Here is a 22,918-nt window from a genome sequence, read left to right as displayed (position 1 = left end):
ATCACATGTCTCTTTACGGTGTTAGAAAGGAGTCACAGCCATAAATAAGCTCTAACAACATGGCTGTGTGATACAAACTGAACTTTATCACAGACAGAGAGCGCCACCCTGTGGTTAGTCACAGGAAGTGCAGGTACCCACATGATGATGATCACACACACACACACACACAGTTTTGAATGTAACTGAAATGTGTAAACTGGACAAAAAAGGTTTTTGAGTTCACTACATTATTATTATTACAACATATTCCAGATTTATTATATTTATTTGATGAAGAAAGATGTTTTGACTCATTAAAGTAGATTTGAATGATTCAACACAACATTAAAGTTTAAAGGTGGATTTTCACTGGAGTTGATTCCAGTCAAATCTAATTTATATTATCTTACCTATAAAATGTGAAAAATAATAAAACATTGCCTGTTATAATTTCCCACAGCCCAAACACATCAATTCAAACTTAATAAACCAAGAGTCTGTATATGTTTAAATATGAGTAAATATAAGTTTATGACCATATATGACCAATAAAAGCATGAACTCTTTAAATAGGAGAAGCTGGAACCAGCAGATATTTGACATTTGAGCTTGTAAAATGACTAAAATGATGATTTGATTGTAAAAACAGCTGCAACGAGTGGATTAATCTGCTAATTGTTGCAGCTCTATTCTCACACATCACACGAGGACTCTGAGGAAAGAAACACACTTTTCTCTGATTTACAGCAAATCTCAATGAAAGCTGGTCTTCTTCTTCTCCTTGTGGAAGACTTTTCCATCTGCCTGCTTCCTCCAGCTCAGTGTGACGTCGTCATTCAGCCCCTGGTCCTTCAGCTTCTGTTGGAGCTGACAAACATTATTACTCACACAGAGATTACATTCTGCTTTCTTCTTTACATTTCATCCTCTGGAAGCTCTTTTTCACACTTTTTTTCCTCACATGATAGTTTGTGACTTTCCCTGTTTCTACTTCTCATGTCACGTTGCTGTCCAAAGCATTGTAATGTTTATAACATATAGTTTGTGAATGATTTATTATTTTAAATGGCTCTTTATCTGTTTCCTCCTCAGACTGTTTCTTTTACTGCTTTAATGTGAATTCACTCTCTGAGGGCTGATAAAGTTTCATCTCATCTCATTTTAAATTTGCTTCTAACAGTCATTTGTTGCTCAGTTTTTGCATCAAAGTTGAATAAAAAGAATCAAAAGAAGATTCAGCTGCTTCAGCATTCCCTCAATCACAGCAGATACAGTCACACTCATCCTCAATCTCTTCACTTTCTTCAAAGACGCTTTAAAAAAACAATCAAACATGATGAGTTGAGAGATTTCTGCTCTGATAATAATCAGCATCCTGTTGATATAAAGTGTCCTCAGTTAGTTTTGTCCTGCCTGTGGTCAGTTTAGAGCTATACTGCAGGCCGCCACCAGGGGGCGTTCAGGGCTTTATCAGTCAGTTAGAAGCAGTTACTTCCTCCATCTGTTGATATTCTCACATTGAAGTCAACACAAAGTGATTATCTGCAGTTGGTCACTGCACGCTAACATCAGCATCCTGAGTGTTCACATTTATTGTCCAGAAATGTTTTTTAATCTTCTCATTTCATGCTAAAGTAAAGCTAAATCTAATATAAATACTGTTTGAATCAGGGGTTCCCACTCAGATGGAGCGGAGCAGATGAATGGATACTTCTTGTCACAGGTCACATCCCCCCATCCTCCAGAGGAGCTGAAATCTGCTGCTGTACAAGCCTCCTCCCCCAGTTATCAGGTTGCCCTGACTTCCAGTGTCTGAACGAGGAGCTGCTTCCATCCCACCACTTCCAGGAGTCTCTGAAAAGGCCGATCCAGACATATCTTCCTGCTGGAAGCAGCTCCTGGACCTTCTGCTTCTCTGTCTTGTTTCTCACACTGGCCAGGTCTGTGTGGTGTTCTCTGCAGCAGCTCTGGGCCTCAGTCCAGCTCATGGAGTCAGTGAGGACAAATGTCACATCCAGCCCTGAAAATAGAGCAGAGAGAAACAACACTGATGCAAACTTTATATCTGAGTTTCTCTGCGTCTGAATATTTTTCTCAGCAGTTTGATGTTTCTTAATGAATGTGAGCATGAAGCTGAAGTCACCGTGGAGCTGTGTGCATATCAACTCCTTCTCTTGCAGCCCTGTTGACTGAGACAGTGAGGTGGGATAAAGCTGTTAATGATGGAGCTCTTTATATAAACCTTTATATATTTATATCAATGAAGGCAGGACTCACAAAGTCCATCTGCTTTAAATGAGCTTCATGTAAGTGAAGACAGAGAGGCAAAGAGCAGCAGAGAAGGGGAGAGGTCAACAAGCTCAACTGCTCTGTTTTACCTTCACTCATCAATATTCTCCCCTCTGACATCACAGCAGACCGCCTGTTTCTTCTCTGTGCATCTGACATCGTACCATGGTCCATTCTTATTCAGCACTGTGCACTGTTGATCACCTCCTACATTGTCTGCTTGTCCACGACTCCATCCTCTGAACTCCTCCTCTCCGTCTTTGGAGAAACTTGTGTCTGACAGTGACCACTTCCAGCTCATGACATCGTCATCGTACAGCCCGATCCAGGCCAGCTGAAACACATATTTGCATTAATAATAATATTCATGTGTCCATATGAAGAGTGAAACAGGCTGTGCTTCCTGTAATAATTGCTGCTGTTTATACTGGACATTAAGAGATCTCTTATAATACACGTTCAATGGAACTAAATCCTTCGTCCTCCTTCAGAGTAAAAAAAACATGAAAAAGTTCCTCTGAAGTATCACGGCTCAGACTGTAAAACTTTAAAGCCACGTGTCACTGACATGATGTCAAAAACAGCTTTGAAAGGAGAGAAAGAGGAAAGTGAAGTCACAGAGGAAACTCCTGCTGTTTCTGCCGTTGTGTTCAGGGTCTCCACATCCTCCATGCTGTCTACAGTGGCCAGGTCTGTGTATTTCTCTCTGCAGTAACTTTGTGCTTCAGTAAAGTTCTTCTCTTCATAAAAGACATGGTACTGACGTCCAGCACACAGGCCTGTAGAGACACATGCATACTGATCACATTCATGCTATTAATAACTCTTCATACATGTTTTATACTTGTTTAATTAGTGCAGGTATAAAGTGATGCCCAGCAGTAAAAACAGAGACTGAGCACATTTTAACTGATTTATCTCTAATACATTTTTTAACACAAGTTAGAGTTGTGACTGATTCCTGCTTTTTTAAGTTCATTGTGTGTTTAGTTAAAAGTCACTCTGACAGAGATCAGAGGACTCAGTTTATAAATGACATCCTCAAACATGGAGGTGACTTTCTTTAACCTTTTCTTACTCCCACTGCTGCCTGAGATCAACCCTAAATGAATAAATAAATAAATGTTTTTGAAACAGCCAGAAACTTTAATATATGTGAAACTTAACAATTATAGCAGGTTACCAACATTAGCCTACTTGAATATTTACTGTGTAATGTGACAGTAATGGTCACATTGTTTTGGGATATTATCAGGGTTTTGATTCTTACATGAGATTAGTTTTTTATTGTTTTATAGTTATATTATTATTACAAGCAACTAATTAGGCCAAGTCAGACTGATTTAAAAAAAAAAAAAGTGAAATAAAGGAGAAAACTCCATCACAGCCTTTTCAGTCAAGAAATGAATCAACCAATTCAACAAGAAATCATAGTCTGATCTGTGTACAGTTGTTTAAGCCATCATATCAACATGATGCTCCATTAGCTTTAATGCCTCAGTTAGTTTAATGAAATAAACTAAATAACTTTACCACTGCACAATCTCTCTCTTCATACATGGAGTAAAAACAAGCACAGAGCTCCTTAACGAGCTCGTTAACAGCCGGCAGCAGGGCAGCCTGTTAGCATCTAGCTAGCTCACCACATGGACTACAAACAAGCAACTCTGGCTTGACAATGGCAATAAAATAAAAAGGTATGCCATCAGAACTTCATCTCACCTTGCTTCTCTTTCCAGAAAGACAAGTGCTATCTCACTGTGTGGAATTTTTCTATAATATACAGAGCAACTTAATATTCAAGCAGAAATAAGGTGTAATTTCAAATATTCTTACCTTTTCTCCCAGAAACTCTTCTTTTAAAAGCCCACAGACTCCATTATCCATAACGTTGTCGTTTAATCAGTAAATGGCAGGAGTCTGGACCGACTGGGGTTTAACCACGCCCACATCCGTAAACCAGCCAATGGGACGGACCTTGGAATTGACCGGCAAAAACAGCCAATCACAAGGCAGAGCGCCAGATGTGTGTATCAGAAATGTGTATCAAACTGCAGTACCCCACAAGAAGCAGGTGGCGCTGTGTAATACACTGGAATACACTCAAAATCAGGTCGAGTGGTTCATAAGGACTGACGCCTAAAATGAGGAAATACTTTAGTTAGACAAACAACAAACTATCGGCGTAGTCCGCATAATACACTTAGGTCCTCCTAATGTCGGTGCGTATCCTTGTGAAATGTCCGTCTATATCACATTGGGGCACACACACACACACACACACACACACACACACAAGCATAAACATCACATGCTCTCAATTTCACACTGTAAATAATCTGTTAGATTAGATTTTGTGTAAACCTGACAGAAATAAACAGGTAAAGTGTTTATACATTTTACTGGACAAGAGTAGTGGAATAACTGGATTTATATTAGTTATGATTAACATGGGGTGGACAAAATAACAGCAACCCCAGTTACTGAAAGACACTTTGTGAAAGAGGATGATTTAAGAGAATATATAACAGAGGTACAGCGTGAAAAAATCAGTGTTATGGAGAATATTTTAGCAGATTATTTTAATAATTCATTGATATGGAGAATGACCTTTTTTTTCTTTGTCTGACTTTTTAATGTAATAGTAGTTATAATAGCAGAAGTAGGTGTCGAGGCCTTTTGAGTGAATTATTGAGTTGTTGCAGACACAAGAGGGAAGCAGAGTGAAGGATTTGTTGTACAGTAAATACCCTGGAAAAAGTAAAAGTCCTGCACTGAAAACGTGGATTAAATGTGACTCTGTGTGTGTGTGATCATCATCATCATCATCATCATCATCATGTGGGTACCTGCACTTCCTGTGACTAACAACAGGGTGGCGCTCTCTGCCTGTGATAAAGTTCAGTTTGTATCACACAGCCATAAATACAGTTTTTTACAACCCCTATGACTCGTTGTTCGATACTTTTAACGCTTTTTCAAAACTCTTCACACAGTTACCAGCCACAATTCTTCTTCTTTTGACACAAAATACACACATTTTACACATTTAAAATTACTTTTAACTCCTTTTACACACAAGCTCAATCAAAACCAAAACAGTAGATGTTAACTGGTGAATTTTCAAATTGCTTTCACACGGTTTGTCAAAACAGAAAACCTCATGTTCAAAACTAATGGATTGAAGATTACATTGATCACTTCTGATTCCCGTCTCACCCAGTTCAGGTGCTGGGCTTTTTTCAATCACATCACCAATCACATCACCTATATTTATAGGCGGATCTTGTGAGGGAAAAGAACAAAAGATAAGACAAGGGACAAGGTGGAGGATTTGTAAAAAACAAGTGAGGAAAAATGCCTCGAGGGAGAGTTAGAATGTGTGGTGGGGCTCAAAGAAGGGCCAGAGATACGGTGACAGATGAAATACGAGCTGCCATCATCGACCAGCTCATCAACCATGGGTTGTCACATAGAGAGGCCTGCACAACAGTCAAACTGGCCCCTACAACTCCCAACGCCTTCTCCAGTTTGTAGAGGAGCTGTATGATAGACTGGTACCTGAGGGGGAGAGGGGACAGGGTGAGTTGGGGGGTAACTTGCTAACATGTGATCACCTGGGACAACGTGGCATTCCACCATGCACCTGCAGTCACAGCTTGGTGTGATGCCCATCCCAGGAGGATCTCCCTTTTCCTTGCCCCTTACTCCCCTTTCCTCAAGCCAAATAGAGGAGTTTTCCATCACCATCCACATGACCAAATGTCCCTGTTGGATGCAGTGACTGCTGCATGCCAGGACATCACAGCTGACCACTGCCAGGGCTGGATAAGGCATGCAGAAAGATCCTTCCCAAGATGTCTGGCCGGAGAAGACATCAGGTGTGATGTCAATGAAAATATGTGGCCCAATGCTGACGACTGAGCAGATTAGCTTTTTTTTTTTTTTTTTTTTTTTTTTTTCTTCCTCTTTTACAGTGATTTTTTCTGCTCCTTTTACTTTTTGTGTATTTGACAATACAGTAATCAATGACAGCTAAATGCTGATTTTTCCTCCTCTTTACTCTACTGTAAGTCATTTTCATTTGCAATACAGTAAATCGTTTACTGCAAATCCTCATTTACTGTCTTCTTCTTTCATAAACATTCTGCAAAGCTGCTCTGACATGGCTCGTTCACTTTTTGTCCTGAGTGTTGTACAAAAAAGGAACAAAATTCATGGCCAACACATGAAAAATGAAGAACATCATCACAAACATTGATTTACATGTATGATCAATACAATAATCTGTTGATTGTAAAAGAAAAAGGAAAAAAAAGGAGATTTGACACATGCAAAGTGATTCAGTTTGTGTTCTTCCATCAGTTGTCAGTGTTTTTTATGACACTGTGCTGTGACTGACTAAATGTTTCAGTGCTTTGGTAGATTTGGTGAACTGTCTTAGTGTATTATTGTATTTTGGAAGTGTGTGTCTGTGTTTAGTTACACTGCGTGATTTTGAGCATGAAATTAACTGTTTGGGGAATTGTGTGTTTCAGGTGTGATGTGCGTTAACAGTTTTGAAAAAGTTTTTACAGTTTTTCTCGATTGCTAAGACACATTTCTTGAAAGCTGCTCTCATTTTCTCTAAACTGTGAACACAAAACTCAATTTTCAAGCTACATTCACAAAACCTCAGACTCTTCTTGCAAAACCAAACTTTCACCTCAAAACAGTTCAATCTGTGCTCAAAACTGAACTATGTTGTCAAATCGTGCCCCGAGTCAATCAAGTCAATCAAAATTAAAAACACTACTGAGCAGTCACTAAACACGACATAGAAAAATAGAAAACACAATGTTCATTGTTCATTGTAGACTAAATGCATGTTGCAAAATATATACATGAAATACTAGGCCTACAAACAGACCAACCCTCCATTACGATACTACAGTACATTGGTACAGTGATGTACTGACACATATATTTACTTACAGTATACTGTGGTACAGTATATAGTATGTCTCACAGTAATTACTGTCAACATTTACATACTGTACTATAATGTCAAAACAGGTAATTACCTGTTGTCTTCTCTAAACCTTCAGATTCTGGTGGACACAGTGAATCTACTGATGTTTGGTTGTACCTTTGTCCCGCCTCCCTCATGCTCATACCATGGACAAGAACATGGTCAATCACAGAAGCTCTGATTTCATCAGATATTACTGTTCTTTGTCTTCGCTGACCACCTCGACCACCTCGACCTCCTCTCACAGGAACTCTTCCTCTCAGGTTTCTATCCATTGTAGGGCCTCACCAACCAGCTCTGTGAACTGGCTTTATGTTCCCTCACATCATCAGCCACAAGTCTGATCAATTTGAGTTGTTGTGTTCAAGTGGTGACACTTGTGCTTTAATTGTGTTTGACTTTTGTCACCTGTGCTCACCATTATGCAGCACGGTGCATCACAATGAAAATGTGTTGTTAGTTGTGTCTAAACAGGTGAAAAGTGCTGATGGTTTTGACAAAAGAGTGATTGATTCAATCAGTGGGTTCAGGCAACTGAGCATTTGGTTCAGACAATAGGGTTTAGTGTTTTAGCAATTGAGAAAAACTGTAAGGTTCTGACAAACGGGTCATAGCGGTTGTAAAAAACTGTATTTATGGCTGTGAGTCCTTTCTAACACCGTAAAGAGACATGTGATGTCACACATGTGATGCAATATGTTTTCACGTTGAAAATGAGCCAACTGTTCAGAATTATACCCTACGTAATAGAAGAAACATCTGTGAAAATAATATGAAATGTATCATGACTGTTCCCTCAACGTCTTAAAGGAACAGACTGACATTTGTCTCACAGTGTTATTCCATTTAAAGGGAAACTGACAAAGAATGTTCACAAAGTATTTCATCATAAAAGAAGCTGCTGTTTGACTTATTTTCATTTTATTGATCAAATTATTTAAATAAACTCAAACAACAGAATAGAATGAAAAAGTAAATAGATAAAATAGGTGAATAACAAAATGGATACTAGTAATGAAAATAAATAAATAAATTGATAATAATAATTACAAAAAATAGTAATAGTAATTATACAAAATAACATCAGTAATAATAAAAATAAAAATAATTATAATAACAATAATTATCATTACCATTATAAAACCTGATTAAAAACAAGCCAAATATAAAAGAAATGAAATACATTTAAAGGGAAAACTGGCAAAAAAAAATTCACAAAGTATTTATTCATAAAATAAACTGCTATTTGACTTATTTTCATTTTATTGATCAAATTATATAGATGAGCTCAAACAACAGAATATAATAAAAAGTTAAATAGATTGATATTTTGATCGACAAATGGATATTAATTATGAAAATAAAAAAATAGAAAAATAGTAATTTAAAAAATATAAATAATGATTATAAATAACAATAATAAAAATGATAAAAAAAATAATCCAAATTCTAATAACAATTATCTTATTATTATTATTATTATTATTATTATTATTATATCATCATTATTATTATTATAAATAAAATCTATTTAAAAACTATACGAAAAAAATGACAAATATGAAATAATAAAATACATTTAAAAAAATAAATACAGTAAATAATTAGACTGCAAACAAATAAATGGAGCTCTATTAAAAGCCAGACTAAAACAATAAAAGACAATAAATAAATAAATATATAATCAAAAAAAATGTATTATTAATAGGCCACGAGCAGAAGACCTGAGGGTTCTACAGGGTTCATACGCTAAAAGCAACTCTGAGAAATAAATAGGACATAAAACATGAAGAGCTTTATAAACAATCAAAAGGACTTTAAAATCAATTGTGAAGCAAACAGGCAGCTAATGCAGAGACTTTAAAACAGCTGAAGACTCTGTTTAATATTAGTGTGAAGACACAGGAAAGTGAGGTGCTTTGAAGCAGCCTTATCTCTCCACCACAGGGGCTGATGGGAGGTCTGAGGACCTGTTAGAAACCACGTGGCCCTCGTCTGATCTCGCAGCTCCTCCTTGTTTGGCCTCAGCTGCATCAGAGCGCCACTTCTCCCCAGGTTCACCAGAGGAAACACCGCTGCACAAAATGCTTTTCCTCCCAGCTGCTGCTCTGTGCTGTCTGTGCTCAGGTGAGTGTTTCCAGCCAATCAGGAGCCAACAAACTCCACCTTTAACAAACACTGTCACACTCACCTTCATCTACCTGTCTGTCTCCACACAGCGCTGGCTGCCATGGCAACACAGCTGCTTCAGGAGGATTTAACATGGAGGAGAGTTGGTGAAAGAGTCTCCTTCAGCTGTCGAGGCACTGAACAGTGTTTTAGAGGTGAACCTTATGTATTCTGGTACCAGAAGAGAGACACAGAAACATTCACACGGATTCTGGAGATTGGCAGGGATGATGGTGAAATAAGTAAAGGTTTCAATCATCCTCAGGAAGATGATTTCTCAGCTGTGAATAAACAGAACGGCTGGGAGTTGCAGATCCAGAGCGTTAAACTAACTCATTCAGCCACCTACTACTGCTCCTGTAGGAAGCTTGTTCCCCACAGTGATAAAATATCCCTGCAGCCTGTACAAAAACCTCCAGATGAACAGATGTCAAACAGTGTCTGTGACAGGAAGAGAGCAGTAAACCACAGCCCAGGTTCACATATTTCACCTCCATCTCAGCCAGAGTCACAAACACACTGAACTGAGGGATTTATTTTCTTTACTGCTGTCAGGATTTATTTGATATGATATTTATTCATATTTTTATCAGATATTCCAGCAGGTTTATTGTTGTTCCACACAGTGAGGACAAACTAGCAACACAGAGACACAAAGATAAAAGAAGTGAAAGAGAAAAGAGTCAAATGAATATTACAAATAAACGGAGTAAAAAACATAAAGAAGTCTTGTTTGAAAAGCAGTTTGTCATTAAAAACATGATGAAACAAAAACAAGCTTCAGCATTTTGATAAAGATTAAAATCCTCTGCTTTGACCTGCTGCAGGAATAAAGTCCGTTCCTCCTCACAATGCTGACCTGCTTCCTGTGGCTCCTTCACAATAAAAGCTTTCTTCCATCACATGTTGGAACAGATTTGAGCAGATCATTTCACTTCAGTAAATGATACAAGTGAATTGTAGGATTTGTGACAGTTCCCCCTCAACAGAGATTTGGTAAATGTATTTGGATTGAATGAAGGTTTTTCTCTGTGAGCAGTGGGACCTTTGGCTCCGTCTTTACATCCAAACAAAACTTTGATCCAGAACAAGAGAACTGTTGGCCTGATTTCTATCACATCTACAGTGGATGTTGATGGTCCCCAGAGGATGAATCCTCATATTTATACAAGTTTTAAGATCTCATTTTAACTGCTAATCAACAGAGAAATGTCTCATGAGCGTATGTGACAGAATATTAATATACAAGATATTTGAAGGTTTGAAAACAAAGAATAATGATATTAATGTCAAAGCCTATATACATACATCCAAACACTGAGATCACTTTTAGATTTCACTTGGCAACAAACCTTTTCAAGCAATAAGGTTCATTCTGGCTTTATATTTTTGACCTTCAGGTCAACAGAAATATTTGAGTGTTTACAATATTTGTCCTAAAGTGTAGTTTGAGTTGTTCACTGTTTGTTTGTGTGAACAGTAACTCTGGTCTCATGTGTTGACCTGATTTAAAAAGTAGGAGGATAATAATAATAATAATAATAATAATGATAATAATAATAATAATCATGGGCTCAGCACCCCTAAAACTTGGAGTAAGAAATGTTGTTATTCTAAAATTTTTGTTCGTCTTTGACAAAGTTAAATGATGTCCAAAACAAACTCTGTAGTTTGTGGTTTAAATGTTAAGGATGAAAATGAAAACACCCCCGCTTAGCAAATGGTATCATCCTCCTCTCAGCCGCTCCCTCTGCACCGCTCCGCTGGCCGACCGGCATCCAGCGACACACGCAGAGTGAGAATCCTTTAGTTGTCGTGTTGGGAATCAACTAAGTAAGTTGCTCCAGCTCTGTCTCATACTTCTTTCCTTTTACCTGGAGTTGTTCAGATTCAGATACCATATCGGAGAGTACTGGAGTCCAGGCACCGTTTTCCAGTTAGTTAGCCCGGTTAGCTTCGTTAGCGCCATTAGCGCAGCTACAGTCAAACTGGAGCGGTCCGTTTATTAAACAAAAGGAGCAGTGCCACAAATTAACTGTGTACCTGTGAAGTGCGTACTTGTGTCTCTGTTGTTAAAGTTCATCGTTACTTTAGAGACATAATTTGACGTCACGCGCGTCTTTTTCTGGTCCGTCGTCATGGAAACATGACTCCCTGTCAGGGCATTTGGACCAGAGTGAAAACAAACGACATAATCACTGTATAATACCAGTATGTGTGAAAACACTCACTGTGGCTTTTAAAATGAATTGTTATTTATTCCTAGTTTATATTTGATATTTTTCAGTTGTGTCTTACTGTCAAAGTAGACAATAAAAATAGTTAAATGTTTTTCTTTGCTGTATTTATTCATGTTTTGCAGAGGATTTAACCTGAACCAGACTTTGCAACAATAATAATCACATTACATTCATGCAGACGTAGTAGTATATATTACACACACACACACACACACAGTAGGTCTATATATATAGGCTATTTATAACACAAAGGTATGAGATGTGTGAAAGATAACTCCTACACTGTAAAACCCGACAAGTTCATATAACTCAAAAAAATTGGTGAAACTGATTACATCGAAATTTTCTAGTTTCACTTACTCAACTTTGTGTTTTTAATTAAGTAGCTTTAACTAAATTATTTTAAGTGGCACTAACTAAATTTTTTAAGTTACACAAACATTCTTGTTTAAGTACTTTTCACTTGGTATTTTGTTTTCACAGTAAGAATAGAATTAAGTATGGCTTCCTTAAATATTTTTATTACCTTTAACATAAAAAATGTAAATTGTCTGTAAGAAATTATTCACTTAATATGTACTTAACTGTTTTAAGTTAAATTATCAATGCACAAAAACTCCTATATTATTAAAAACATTACTTAATTTAAAAGCAAAACTGCAAGTTAGTTTACCTTGAAACATTTTATGTAATCAGTTTCAAAAAATGTTTTAAGTAGCTTTAACTAAAAAGCCCCAAATACATATGTTTTGAATAGAAAAAAATATATAACATTTGAAATGCCAGACCAAATTTATTGAGTAACCACAATTAAACAGTGTCGTAAATGGAGGAATACATTCCAAAAATAGTACAAGGGCCTTGCAAGAAGACTTGAGGACTCCTAATCACTTTGTTACATAAGGACTTATCAAAAACAGCTGCCAAACGGTAACATTAAAAATGCAAGCATTATTTAAAACACAGTCCAGAACCTCAAAACAATGTTTGTCCTATGACCTGTTTTTTTATGTGTTTTATATGGAAAAAAAAACCTTTTTATTTTCCATGCTCAACTCTTAATATTTTGCTGAACCCTAATTACTTCAATACTTTAAACACTTCCATAAACGTTATCCAACTTTGGCATCCAAAATGTATCCATTACATCTTCCAAAACTTAAAAAACTGCCTTTAAAAAAACCCAAAAAACAATCACTTTGTGACAATATGAATGAAATCCTCTGTCACACATTACACATTATTCAGACACTTTTAGACATTTCCATAAAACTTTGTGTACAAATGTTACAACCTAAATGTACATAGTACATTCAATAACACAACTAAAACCGGGCCTGAGCAATGTTGTGAACTTTGTTTACATATTAGGATCCCTCCACAATCAGCAAGTCATTTTTAAGGGTCAGCACCCGAGGCCTCAACTTCCCATCATCCAGGCCCATAAGTACTTTCTGGATGAAGTCAAACGTGTTTGACATGCCGTTTGGGTAACTTAGATGCAAGGCATAAAAAAGTGCAAAAAGTGTGACAAATGCCTCAGCCATTTTGGAAAATTCCATAACTATGTTACCCTCAAGTACAATTGCAGTCTTCTCTGGGCAGAAGAATGTTGCATCTGTTGAATCTGCACTGATCAACAGGATCCCTACTGGTAGATCTTCAGTGATTGGTTCATCAGACTTCGCCATCTGAAGACAACAACAGAGAACTGTTATGTGAGATAACCTGAGCTATCTCCCAAAGCTGTTTGCAGGCAATTCATCAGTAATGAAGACAGAAAACAGTCAGATAGAACCATCCAAAACAATAATCACAATACATAAATGCAAATGGTTTCTCAGGTCAGTTGCAGGTCACAGTCAATATAAAATGTGGAACAGATTTATATAAAATTATTTATGTAAAATGTAGAACAGAATGTTTTGTCTCCCAGCCTGAAATTTGTTCATTTTACCATGTTATAAACAAAAAATTTGACCTTCAATTGACAAAAAAAAAAAATAGAAAAAATAAAAAAAATAGTAATAAATAGAGATTCTACATTTTTTTAAATGGAATGAAAAATTCAGACTTACACATTTATTTTTATTTTTAAGCTAAAGAGCTGCATTTCAAAGGCATCCAAAGGAATAAATCATGCTCAGCACTTGAAATTAATTAAATATAGTTGGAATTTACTCAGCACTTCGCACAATATTAAAGATGCTATATGTTGTATATGCCTTTTTTTATGATTTGCATCCATTGTATACCTTACATTATCTATACTACTTATGGAATTACTTATTGCCTGCAACAAGAACCTGAATGCAATCTGGTCAGCAGAAGAGAAGAAACATTTGCTGAAAAAATTCTCACAGACAAGGTCCATATCTAGTGATATAGCTTGAAACATAAGCAAATATATGTATTTTTTTATTTCATTTTTTTATTCTTTTTTTTCTTCCTGCATTGCAGCAACTTAAACAATGTAACAAAATAAAAATAAATACCAGTAATTGTATTGTATTGTTGCAGAGCAAATGCTTAATTGTACTTACATCCCAAAACTTCAGAAATGTAGAGTCATCTTCATGAAGATAAGCTGGGAGGGCACGAAGGACAGCAGCCCGTTTGATGTGAACATCAACTTGTTCCTTGCGTGTAAGAACAAAACAGAATAACAGTAACTAAACAGATATGAATTATTATATATCTACACAAACACATACACCGACATAGTACAACTTTTAAGCACCAACAATCTTAAGCAATTGACCTGGTGGTCATAAGCATCAAAGAGCTGACCCAGAGTGTCAGCTACTTTCCCTGTGCGTGCAGCTCTCTTTCTGAACAAGCTCTGAAGACGGGGGGCATGTCGGTCCAACTCAGCATAGAACTGGTTCTTCAGGTTGATGTTTGCAATCCTGTGAAACTCGGCACAGACCTGTACAAAGTACATGAATGTTTAAGTCAGATTGTAATGTATATGTGGCCCTGTAAGGAGATATAAACAGCAACAAAGCATTCCTGAATACTGCCCAGTACTGCCAAACATTGACCTTGAACTGTTTCAAGTTTGGGGGAAAACATCCATACCACTACACTACCAAATCACACTCAATGGTATTCACTGCAAACCTGAATGGATATTTTCAGCTTATCACTGACAAAGTCAGTCTGAAGAATGAAATTGAATACATGTGCCTAGATAGATTTACTTAAAAAAATATTGTTTACCTGTGACTCTATTTTAAGAGCAGGCCAGCGTTCCAGGATCTCTCCAACAGGTAGGTCATCATTTATGACCTCTTTGCGCCGTAGGCCAAGCCATGGTAAAATTAAACAATATTCTCATCAATTGAAAACACTTGTGAAACAGGTTTTAGATGAATTTGATTGTGGTGCATTAATTTACATTTCAGCAACTATGCAAAACAAATATCGAAAAAAGCTTAATGTTTGCCAATAACATACCAGGTTGAAGACTCTGTATGTCGGCCTGTTGCTTCAGCCTTCAGAGAAAAAAGAATGACATTTTAAGCAAGATAATACACTTTCAACAAAAGCATTATGTACAATATCTTTGAAGTATTACATTGATTAATGTATTAACCTCACACAGTGTGAAATGTCTTAATCCCAAACTTATTAAAACAGGTTTATGAACATATTTCACTTTACTCAGACTTAAGTTCTTGCTAATCTATAGATATTGTGACAAATGGAAAATGTAAACAGTTCTTATATCTCTAAACCAAGACATAAAAGGGTATTGCTACACTCTCAGGTTAAGAAGAGAGATATTATCTATTTTTTATTTATTATTATTTGTTTTCAATAAAATCTTATTTCTATTTGACAGTCGGAATGACCTTAACCATGCAAAGACTGGGAACACTTGACCGCTGGACTGCGGTTATTTTTCCACACTGATTACAAGCCAGTTTACGTGCGTTACAAAAAACAGAAATGGTCCGGTAAAACGTGAAATTGAAACTGATGTGACCTTAACTTTAAAGTTAAACCCTCCATACAAAACATTAACATTCAGTAACCGTTAAGCCGAGACATGCCCGGACATGCATGCCGATGAAACATCCAGTTCCAGTCGACATTGTGTGGTAAAATCAACTTTATGAAATTTACCAGACAACTTTCTACATGAGACAAAATTTCCACTTTGACATAAAAATCCCACAAGTCCACTTTCTAATCCCTCTTTACATGTAAATTAGCTAACAGTTAAGTGAGGCATTTACAAATTAAGCTAGCCAAATCACATTTAACGGACAGATACAAATAACTGCAGACAGCGGTCAGCACGGCGTTCACTGTTAGCGACTCCTGCTGAGAAAGTTGCTTCGTTCTCGGCTTTTCTTGACGACGCGAGTAGCGATAATGGCGGACTTTCCGACAGGCTTGGAGAAGAAGGACGCGCGCACGTGACGTGACGTCATCAAGTTTACTGTCAAACTATTTGAGTACAGTGACTAAAATAAATGAAAGCGGTCGAGAACTGTTAACTTAAAATTACAAATTTGTACTAATGACTCAGAAAATATGTGGTGTATTAACTTTTTACATTTTTTGAGCACAGATTATTTAATTTAACAAGCTTTTACTGTCCGGTCTCTCTCTCTCTCTGTGTGTGTGTGTGTGTGTGTGTGTGTGGTCTCCCAGTGACCAATGGACATACGACAGTTCTTTAAAAGAAAATAGACAGATGCAGGTGAGAGACTAGGGACAGTCCATAATGATCTCTGTCTTGTTTTTTCTTCTTCTGAAGAGTGTTAAGCTAAAGTAACAGATAATATAAACCAGCTATCTGTATGTTGTATCAAATTACTTATGTAGGAAATGGTCTGCTACAATATATTTGTGTATGATTGTCAGTGCCAAGGGAAAGAGAGAAAGATAGAGAAGGAGAAAGGGAAAGGGAGAGCACGCAGGAAGAACCAGGTGAGAAAACAACAACAATAAATTGATATATAGTGAATATTGGCGAGCAAAACAGTTACAACTCATACTCCTATTCTAATTTATTGGCATTACTGTAGGTGGCCTATATTTTGCATTTTGTTGTCCAAGTAGCTGTTACTTTGTTCAGTGACAATAAAGCTCAATATAATCTAATCTAAAAAAAAAAGTCTGTTGTGCTTTTACAGTCAGGAGAGTCAGTGTGGATGTTAAAGTCTCCTAGGAGGAGGACAGATGGGGAGACTGAAGACAGTTGTGTGAAGAATTCTAAAAATCTGACAGAAAGGTTGGGTTGGGTTTGGGTGGACGGCAGATGATAGCAATGATGAAGTTTTGGACCGGGGAGTTTAAATGCCAGATGTTCAAAAGATGGTGCAGCAATGATGGAGAGTGGCCGAGGGTTGAGGTCTTGGTGGTGTTTTCCTCCTCCTCGGCCCTTAGAGCGAGGGATGTCCATGTATGAATATCCAGCAGGGAAGGTTTGGTTTAGTGTGAAATATTCCATGGGTTTTTGCCAGGTTTCAGTCAGACAGAGGAAGTCTAGTTGTTTGTCAGTGATGAATTCATTTAAGATGAGGCTTTTATTGTTGAGGGATCTTGTGTTGAACAGGGTTTTTTTCAGAGGCTTTTGTTTTGAAGTTTGCATGGAGGAAGTGGGTACTGGGCGAAGGTTGAAGGCATTCACGTGGTGGTTCTCCTGATGACGTGGTGAGTTGTTGTGGTGACAGAATGAGGAAGTGCAGCAGCTGTAGTCGGTCCAGAGAGATGGGACGGGAGCCTCTATGGGTGTAGTGACGGCGTCGTAGAAGTCCAAAGTGTTTTATTGCGGTGATAAGTTGGTAACTCTGGTCTCATGTGTTGACCTGATTTAAAAAGTAGGAGGATCACAACTCTTTCTCCTTCAAATCAAAACAAGACTACAGAGCAACACACACTGGCTGTGTGGCCCAGCGTCCTGTCATTGGACGCACACACGTCATAAATCAAAGTAATGGAAAATTTAAAGACGTGAGCTGATGATGGTGTTTGATAAAAACTGACCAAAGTCAGTAGGGTTCATCCTCTGAGGAACATGAACGTCTGAACCAACGATCCACGGAGACACTCTGCTAATGTGTCTAAAAAGGACATAAAAGAAGAGACAGTCATGTTAGTATGAACATTAGAGAAACACATCATGGAGCTGAAATATGATACTGCTTCAAAATGTGGACTGGTTCACCTCAGCTGACACATTCAGCAGCAGACAGGTTTTTGTATTAGTCTTTTTCACTGTGGGAGGCATAGGGTACTACTACATATTTGGCTCTGGAACTAAACTGTTTGTAGGTAAGAATAAACTTTCTTTTTTCTTCAGTTGTTTTCTTGAAAATGTGTTTTAATTAGTTTCTGCTGCTTGTGACTTTTTTCATCATTAGTAGAGAATTCTTGCAGCCATGCAGCTATTTTTACATAAAAAAGCTTCATAATTCCTGAAAAGATGTTTAAATCTCACGGCACAACTCAAGTTATTCTTTATTTCTGCAGGAGATGAAACTGATTCATATAGAAAAAGTTGATGTTGGAAATGTTACAAATATACATTATTTGATCCTCTCAGTAATTCAGCAGCGCCTCTTGTTTTAATTAAACAACACACTATAACTATCACTACAATTGTGTTTTATATGATGATAAACATGTCCTAAAGAAATATTTATCATACTGAATATGATATGTCAATTAAATAGAACATATGGAGACTAATGAGTCATTTCTATATGTGATACAGGATGATATATAAAGGCACACACTTTTCTGTTTGTGTCAAAAAAAAAAAAAATTATTTATAAAAACCTATAAAACCTTTAGGGACGTATAGATCAATAGTATGTGTTGTTTTACTTTTTATATAGTATTATTCATTAATAGTGTGATGTGTTTATTTAGCATAAAGAGTAAAGTATACAGCGGAAAACGTGTAAATGATTTTAACACAAATTTAGTTGCTGTATTATATTTTATGGGCTCATGTAAAATTCTGTCACATGTTATTTATATGATCATTTAATTTTTGATTAACTCAGGGTCCTTTTTTCATGTTCAATAGTGTTTTTATTCAATTTGGAAGATGCAGAAATTTAATTTTATTTGGGTATCAAAGTTTACGTTTTATAGTATAAAGTCTAACTAAAAAGTAATCTGATTGCATATTTTTGTAATCCAGTGGATCAAGTTACTATAATGACAAAAACTGCCGTGAAATTTCTGTTCAGCAGCTGAATCCATTTCAGAGTAATCTGCCCCAACCTGCTCATATTATATCATATTTCATTGTATATTTTATTATAATATATTGCATTATATTACATAATAACATATAAAATATTATATTACATCAAAATATATTATGTTATATTATATATTTTATTTAATTTTAGATTATATTGTATTATTTGGCAGTTTCTATTCACATTTGACAGAATCAAACATTGTTGCAGGAAATTGAAATTGCAAGAAAACAGTTTGTGCCAATATTTAAAAAAGATATAATGGTAAGAATTCATAGTTTAAAAAGAGAAAATGATTGAGATCTTTAAAACGACAATTGCATTTAATTAAATTTGTAAGTTATAATCATATGTGTAGAAAATGATAAAGAAAAACTGTTTTACACTTTCACAACAATATATTTGACTTCATCCTAAAGGATCAAGACCATATTTTTTTTATATTATATTATATTATCTTATATTATATTGTGTTGTTTTACATTACATTATATTATATTATGTTATTGTAATATATTATATTATACTAAAATATATTTTAAACCTGACACTGACAAATTTGGACATTTTTTAAGTTGAAAATAAAACAGACTTAGATAACTTTCAGATCCTTTCTGAAATATATTAAATTAAAAACTGGACAAAGAAAATAATTTAATGTTCAAATGGATATACAGACAAAGTGATTTTGGAATTTGATGTAAATGTATTTTAGTTATCTTTTACACATGCAAAACTTTATATTACATTATATTATCATATTATATGATAGAATTGTGATATTGTAATATCATATTTACTTTATTTTATTAAGTGGTCATTTTTATTCATATTTGACAGAATCAAACATTTTTGCAGGAAGTTAAAATTGCAATGAAAAGTCATGAAATGATTAATGTCTTGATTTGTTCCTGTATTAATTGTAAAAGGTTTATTGTGGTTAATATGTGGTTAATATCCCAGACGAGCCCCCATTTAGTCATAACCCGACTCCTGGGCCATGACAAAAACGGGAATGGACACAAAGAATGATGATAAATTAAAGGAGATTTATTGTGAAAAAGTCAAGAAATCAGTCCAAATGTGGAGTGTGTCAGTCAGTAACATCAGTAATGTCAATGTGAGTGAATGAACACAGAGTTAAAGCAAAGCCGCCATCCTGTGGCTCCTTCAAGGACACAAACAAAAAGCAGTAACTGGGAGCCTCGCCTCTCAATAACTAGACACTGGACTGGAGCGTCAGCATTCAATATATTGTGTTCCCTAACATGAAAATGATATTTGACATGAAAGTAAATATGTGCTTTATTTAAAATATGTCATATATAAAAAGACATTTCCATTGTATGAAGGTACAAGTCATCATTAAATGAAATGAATTTCTATAGGTAAGAAAAATGAATGATAAATAATGTGAAATGAAAGATGTGATCTTGTGTCCCCATATAATCCATGCTGACATTAGATGCTGAGTGTGTTTCATATGAAGGTGAATACAGTATATGTAGTGAACTTTGTGCTGTATTGATGAGTAGTTTAGTGATCAGAGTCCATGTAGTTTCCAGGATCACACTGAATGCAGTGCAGTGCTGTAAGCTGCTGTTGACTGTGTCAATGTGTGTCTGTGCTGCTTGTTGCTGCTGTCAAACTTCAGGTGAGCAGGTAGTGAAGCCCGTGGTGAGCGTGTACCCAGCAGCACCCAGAGCCCACCTGGAGGGGAAGAGCTCCCTGCTGTGTCTGGCCTCAGCCATGTTTCCTCCTCTGGTCCGCTTCTCCTGGAAAAGACGAAAGGAGAACGGTCCTCTGGAGGAGCTGCCCCCTGCTGAGGGAGAGCAGCTGGAGCTCAGAGAGTCGGGACGCACCGCCGCCATCTTGCTGCTCCGTCAGCAAGAGAGCAGCACGTATAAATACCGCTGCTACGTCCAGCACGAGGGGGGCCAAGTGGAGGCCCCAACAGAACAAGGTAATGAAGGCTCGCTGACTGTGTTCAGCAGTGATTCAGCTTCATGTGGAGACGCTGTCAAAGAGAGCAGAGGAGCAGAGGACTGACATTTCTCACTGCAACTCCAAACATTTCACTCCTTTTCTGTTTCAGAGGTTCCAGCTCCAGCAGCCTCCTGTCCTCCAGAGAGAGAGCCAGCAGACCTGCTAGCTCTGCAGCAAGCTGACTGTAAGATCACCTGCTGCCTCTCCTTCAATCACAATCTTTCCTTTTTCACTTTGCTTTTCAATGCCAACCTTTAAAGTCTCTGTCCTGGCTCCGTATAGCTCAAAAGCTGGCTGGGGCCCTGACTTGTTGTCTTCAATAAGGACCTTTGAGCTTTCATTCAAAGTGTAGCCGACCCCTGTCTTCATGTAAAGCTGCTTGTCCCGTCTGGAAAAGTTCAAGTTATACTGATGAAAATCTGATGATGTTCTGACGACATTTACACACTGTGTGACTCTGTGTGTGTGTGTGTGTGTGTGTGTGTGTGTCAGGGTCCTTCCAGTCTCAGTGCAGGGTGAAGCTGCTCTGCCTGCTGTACACAGTGCTGATAGTGAAGAGTCTGCTGTTCTGTTGTGGACTCTCTCTGCTGATGGTCATCAGAAACAAGGGACCGTCCACCAACTGCACACATGCTGACTGACTGTTTTCTGCCTTTTCTCACCATCAAATCTCATCAATTCATCTCATTCATCACGCTGATCAGTATTCACAAATATCAATGATGACGTGTTGTGGTTATTATGTAAAAGGAAGATACAGTCATCGTAAAAATATAAATACATATATACACGTATATATCTGCAGTTACTAAGTGTACCTTCTGTCTGCTGTTATTTTGATATTTTAGTTAATTTCCACTTTGAATTGCGACCTGTATAATAATAGAGATTTATTCTCAATCATTAGCTTCTTGTAGACATATTATTGTTTAGTATTTTCTGTTTCTTTGATTAATTTTCATCTAGTTTGTCAAATTCTTTGAGTGAAACATTCTCAATAAAGAGAAAAATCACGGTGTGTCTGTTTTTGAAACCTCCTTGTTTTGATGTATTTCAGTTTAACTTCAGAGCAAATAATCAGAAACAAAATCTCTTGGATATATATAGTATTGTTCAAATTACACAGTTAATTATCTAATTATGTCAGAGGTTCGTTGAGACAATACTTAAGAGTTTATTCCTTAACAAGTCTTTAAAAAATAATTTACTACTGATGTCTGGAAAAAAACCTCAAGAACTTCACTGGAGACGGTCAGAGTTGAAGGCAACAGAGTTTATTCTCAAACAAGAGTTTAAACTAGACTTTACTCTGGAATCAACTAAAAGTTGAACATTTTGCATCAGTTTATATAACTATAGTCTTCCCTCCTACTATCTGGGGAATTTTTTTTTAATTATCACTTTTTTTCCCTGTTACAAAGCTCTTTTATTATTTTAAAAATAAATTTGGTTTCACTGTAGTTAAGTAAAGTAAAAAGTATCTATATATCTACATATATAGAGCTATGGAAGTAGTAGTAAAATAGCAAAATATAAAGACTTAAAGTACTCAATAGTCAAGTACAAAGAAATTAATTTTACTTTTTTTATTAAATCTAAAAAAAAATATATGAAATAAATAAACATTTAAACATGAAATAATACATAATTTAATTAATTAATTAATTAATGATGCAGTTCCAGGAAAAAGTTCAAATGTCACTCGTTAAATTCAATATTTCCAAATGTATGAATATGAATGAAACAGTACGGCCCACTGAGATCACTGGCTTTATTGCTTTATGTCTGTTTATATTGTGGTATGGAAGTATTATTCATCTGTCTAATTATTACTGTATTGTTCAAATCACAGATAATTATCTAATTATGTTGGAGGTTCCACTGAGATAACAGTTAAGAGTTTATTCTAAAAGAGTTTAAACCAGAATAAACTATAAATGTAACATTTTGCATCAGTTTATACAACTCTAATCTTCCCTCCTACTATCTGGTTAGTCTCAACATTATTT

At 36.3% G+C, this 22,918-nt stretch overlaps 1 protein-coding gene across 1 annotated transcript; it reads left to right on the top strand.

Moving 5' to 3' along the window:
- Window positions 1-6,106: 6,106 nt before the first annotated feature.
- Window positions 6,107-21,550, top strand: LOC131980157 (immunoglobulin lambda-1 light chain-like). The gene is made up of 8 exons (XM_059344350.1): window positions 6,107-6,152; window positions 9,230-9,409; window positions 9,502-9,831; window positions 17,941-17,982; window positions 18,860-18,867; window positions 20,583-20,886; window positions 21,019-21,093; window positions 21,402-21,550. The coding sequence occupies exons 1-8, from the start codon at window positions 6,107-6,109 to the stop codon at window positions 21,548-21,550; spliced, it is 1,134 nt and encodes a 377-aa protein (XP_059200333.1).
- The last annotated feature ends 1,368 nt before the right edge of the window (window positions 21,551-22,918 follow it).

This window comes from Centropristis striata, chromosome 11, assembly GCF_030273125.1.
Source record: "Centropristis striata isolate RG_2023a ecotype Rhode Island chromosome 11, C.striata_1.0, whole genome shotgun sequence".
Classification (NCBI taxonomy): domain Eukaryota; kingdom Metazoa; phylum Chordata; class Actinopteri; order Perciformes; family Serranidae; genus Centropristis; species Centropristis striata.
Note: the sequence above shows the minus strand (reverse complement) of the source record. Positions and strands in the feature narration are given on the sequence as shown.

Bases quoted from the DNA above. Each gene is read 5' to 3' on its own strand.
- LOC131980157 (XM_059344350.1), top strand. From the start codon at position 6,107: ATGCAGAAAGATCCTTCCCAAGATGTCTGGCCGGAGAAGACATCAG. The intron at 9,832-17,940 runs GTGATAAAATAT...TGGGAGGCATAG, and splicing joins TAGGAAGCTTGTTCCCCACA to GGTACTACTACATATTTGGC. The intron at 21,094-21,401 runs GTAAGATCACCT...TGTGTGTGTCAG, and splicing joins AGCTCTGCAGCAAGCTGACT to GGTCCTTCCAGTCTCAGTGC.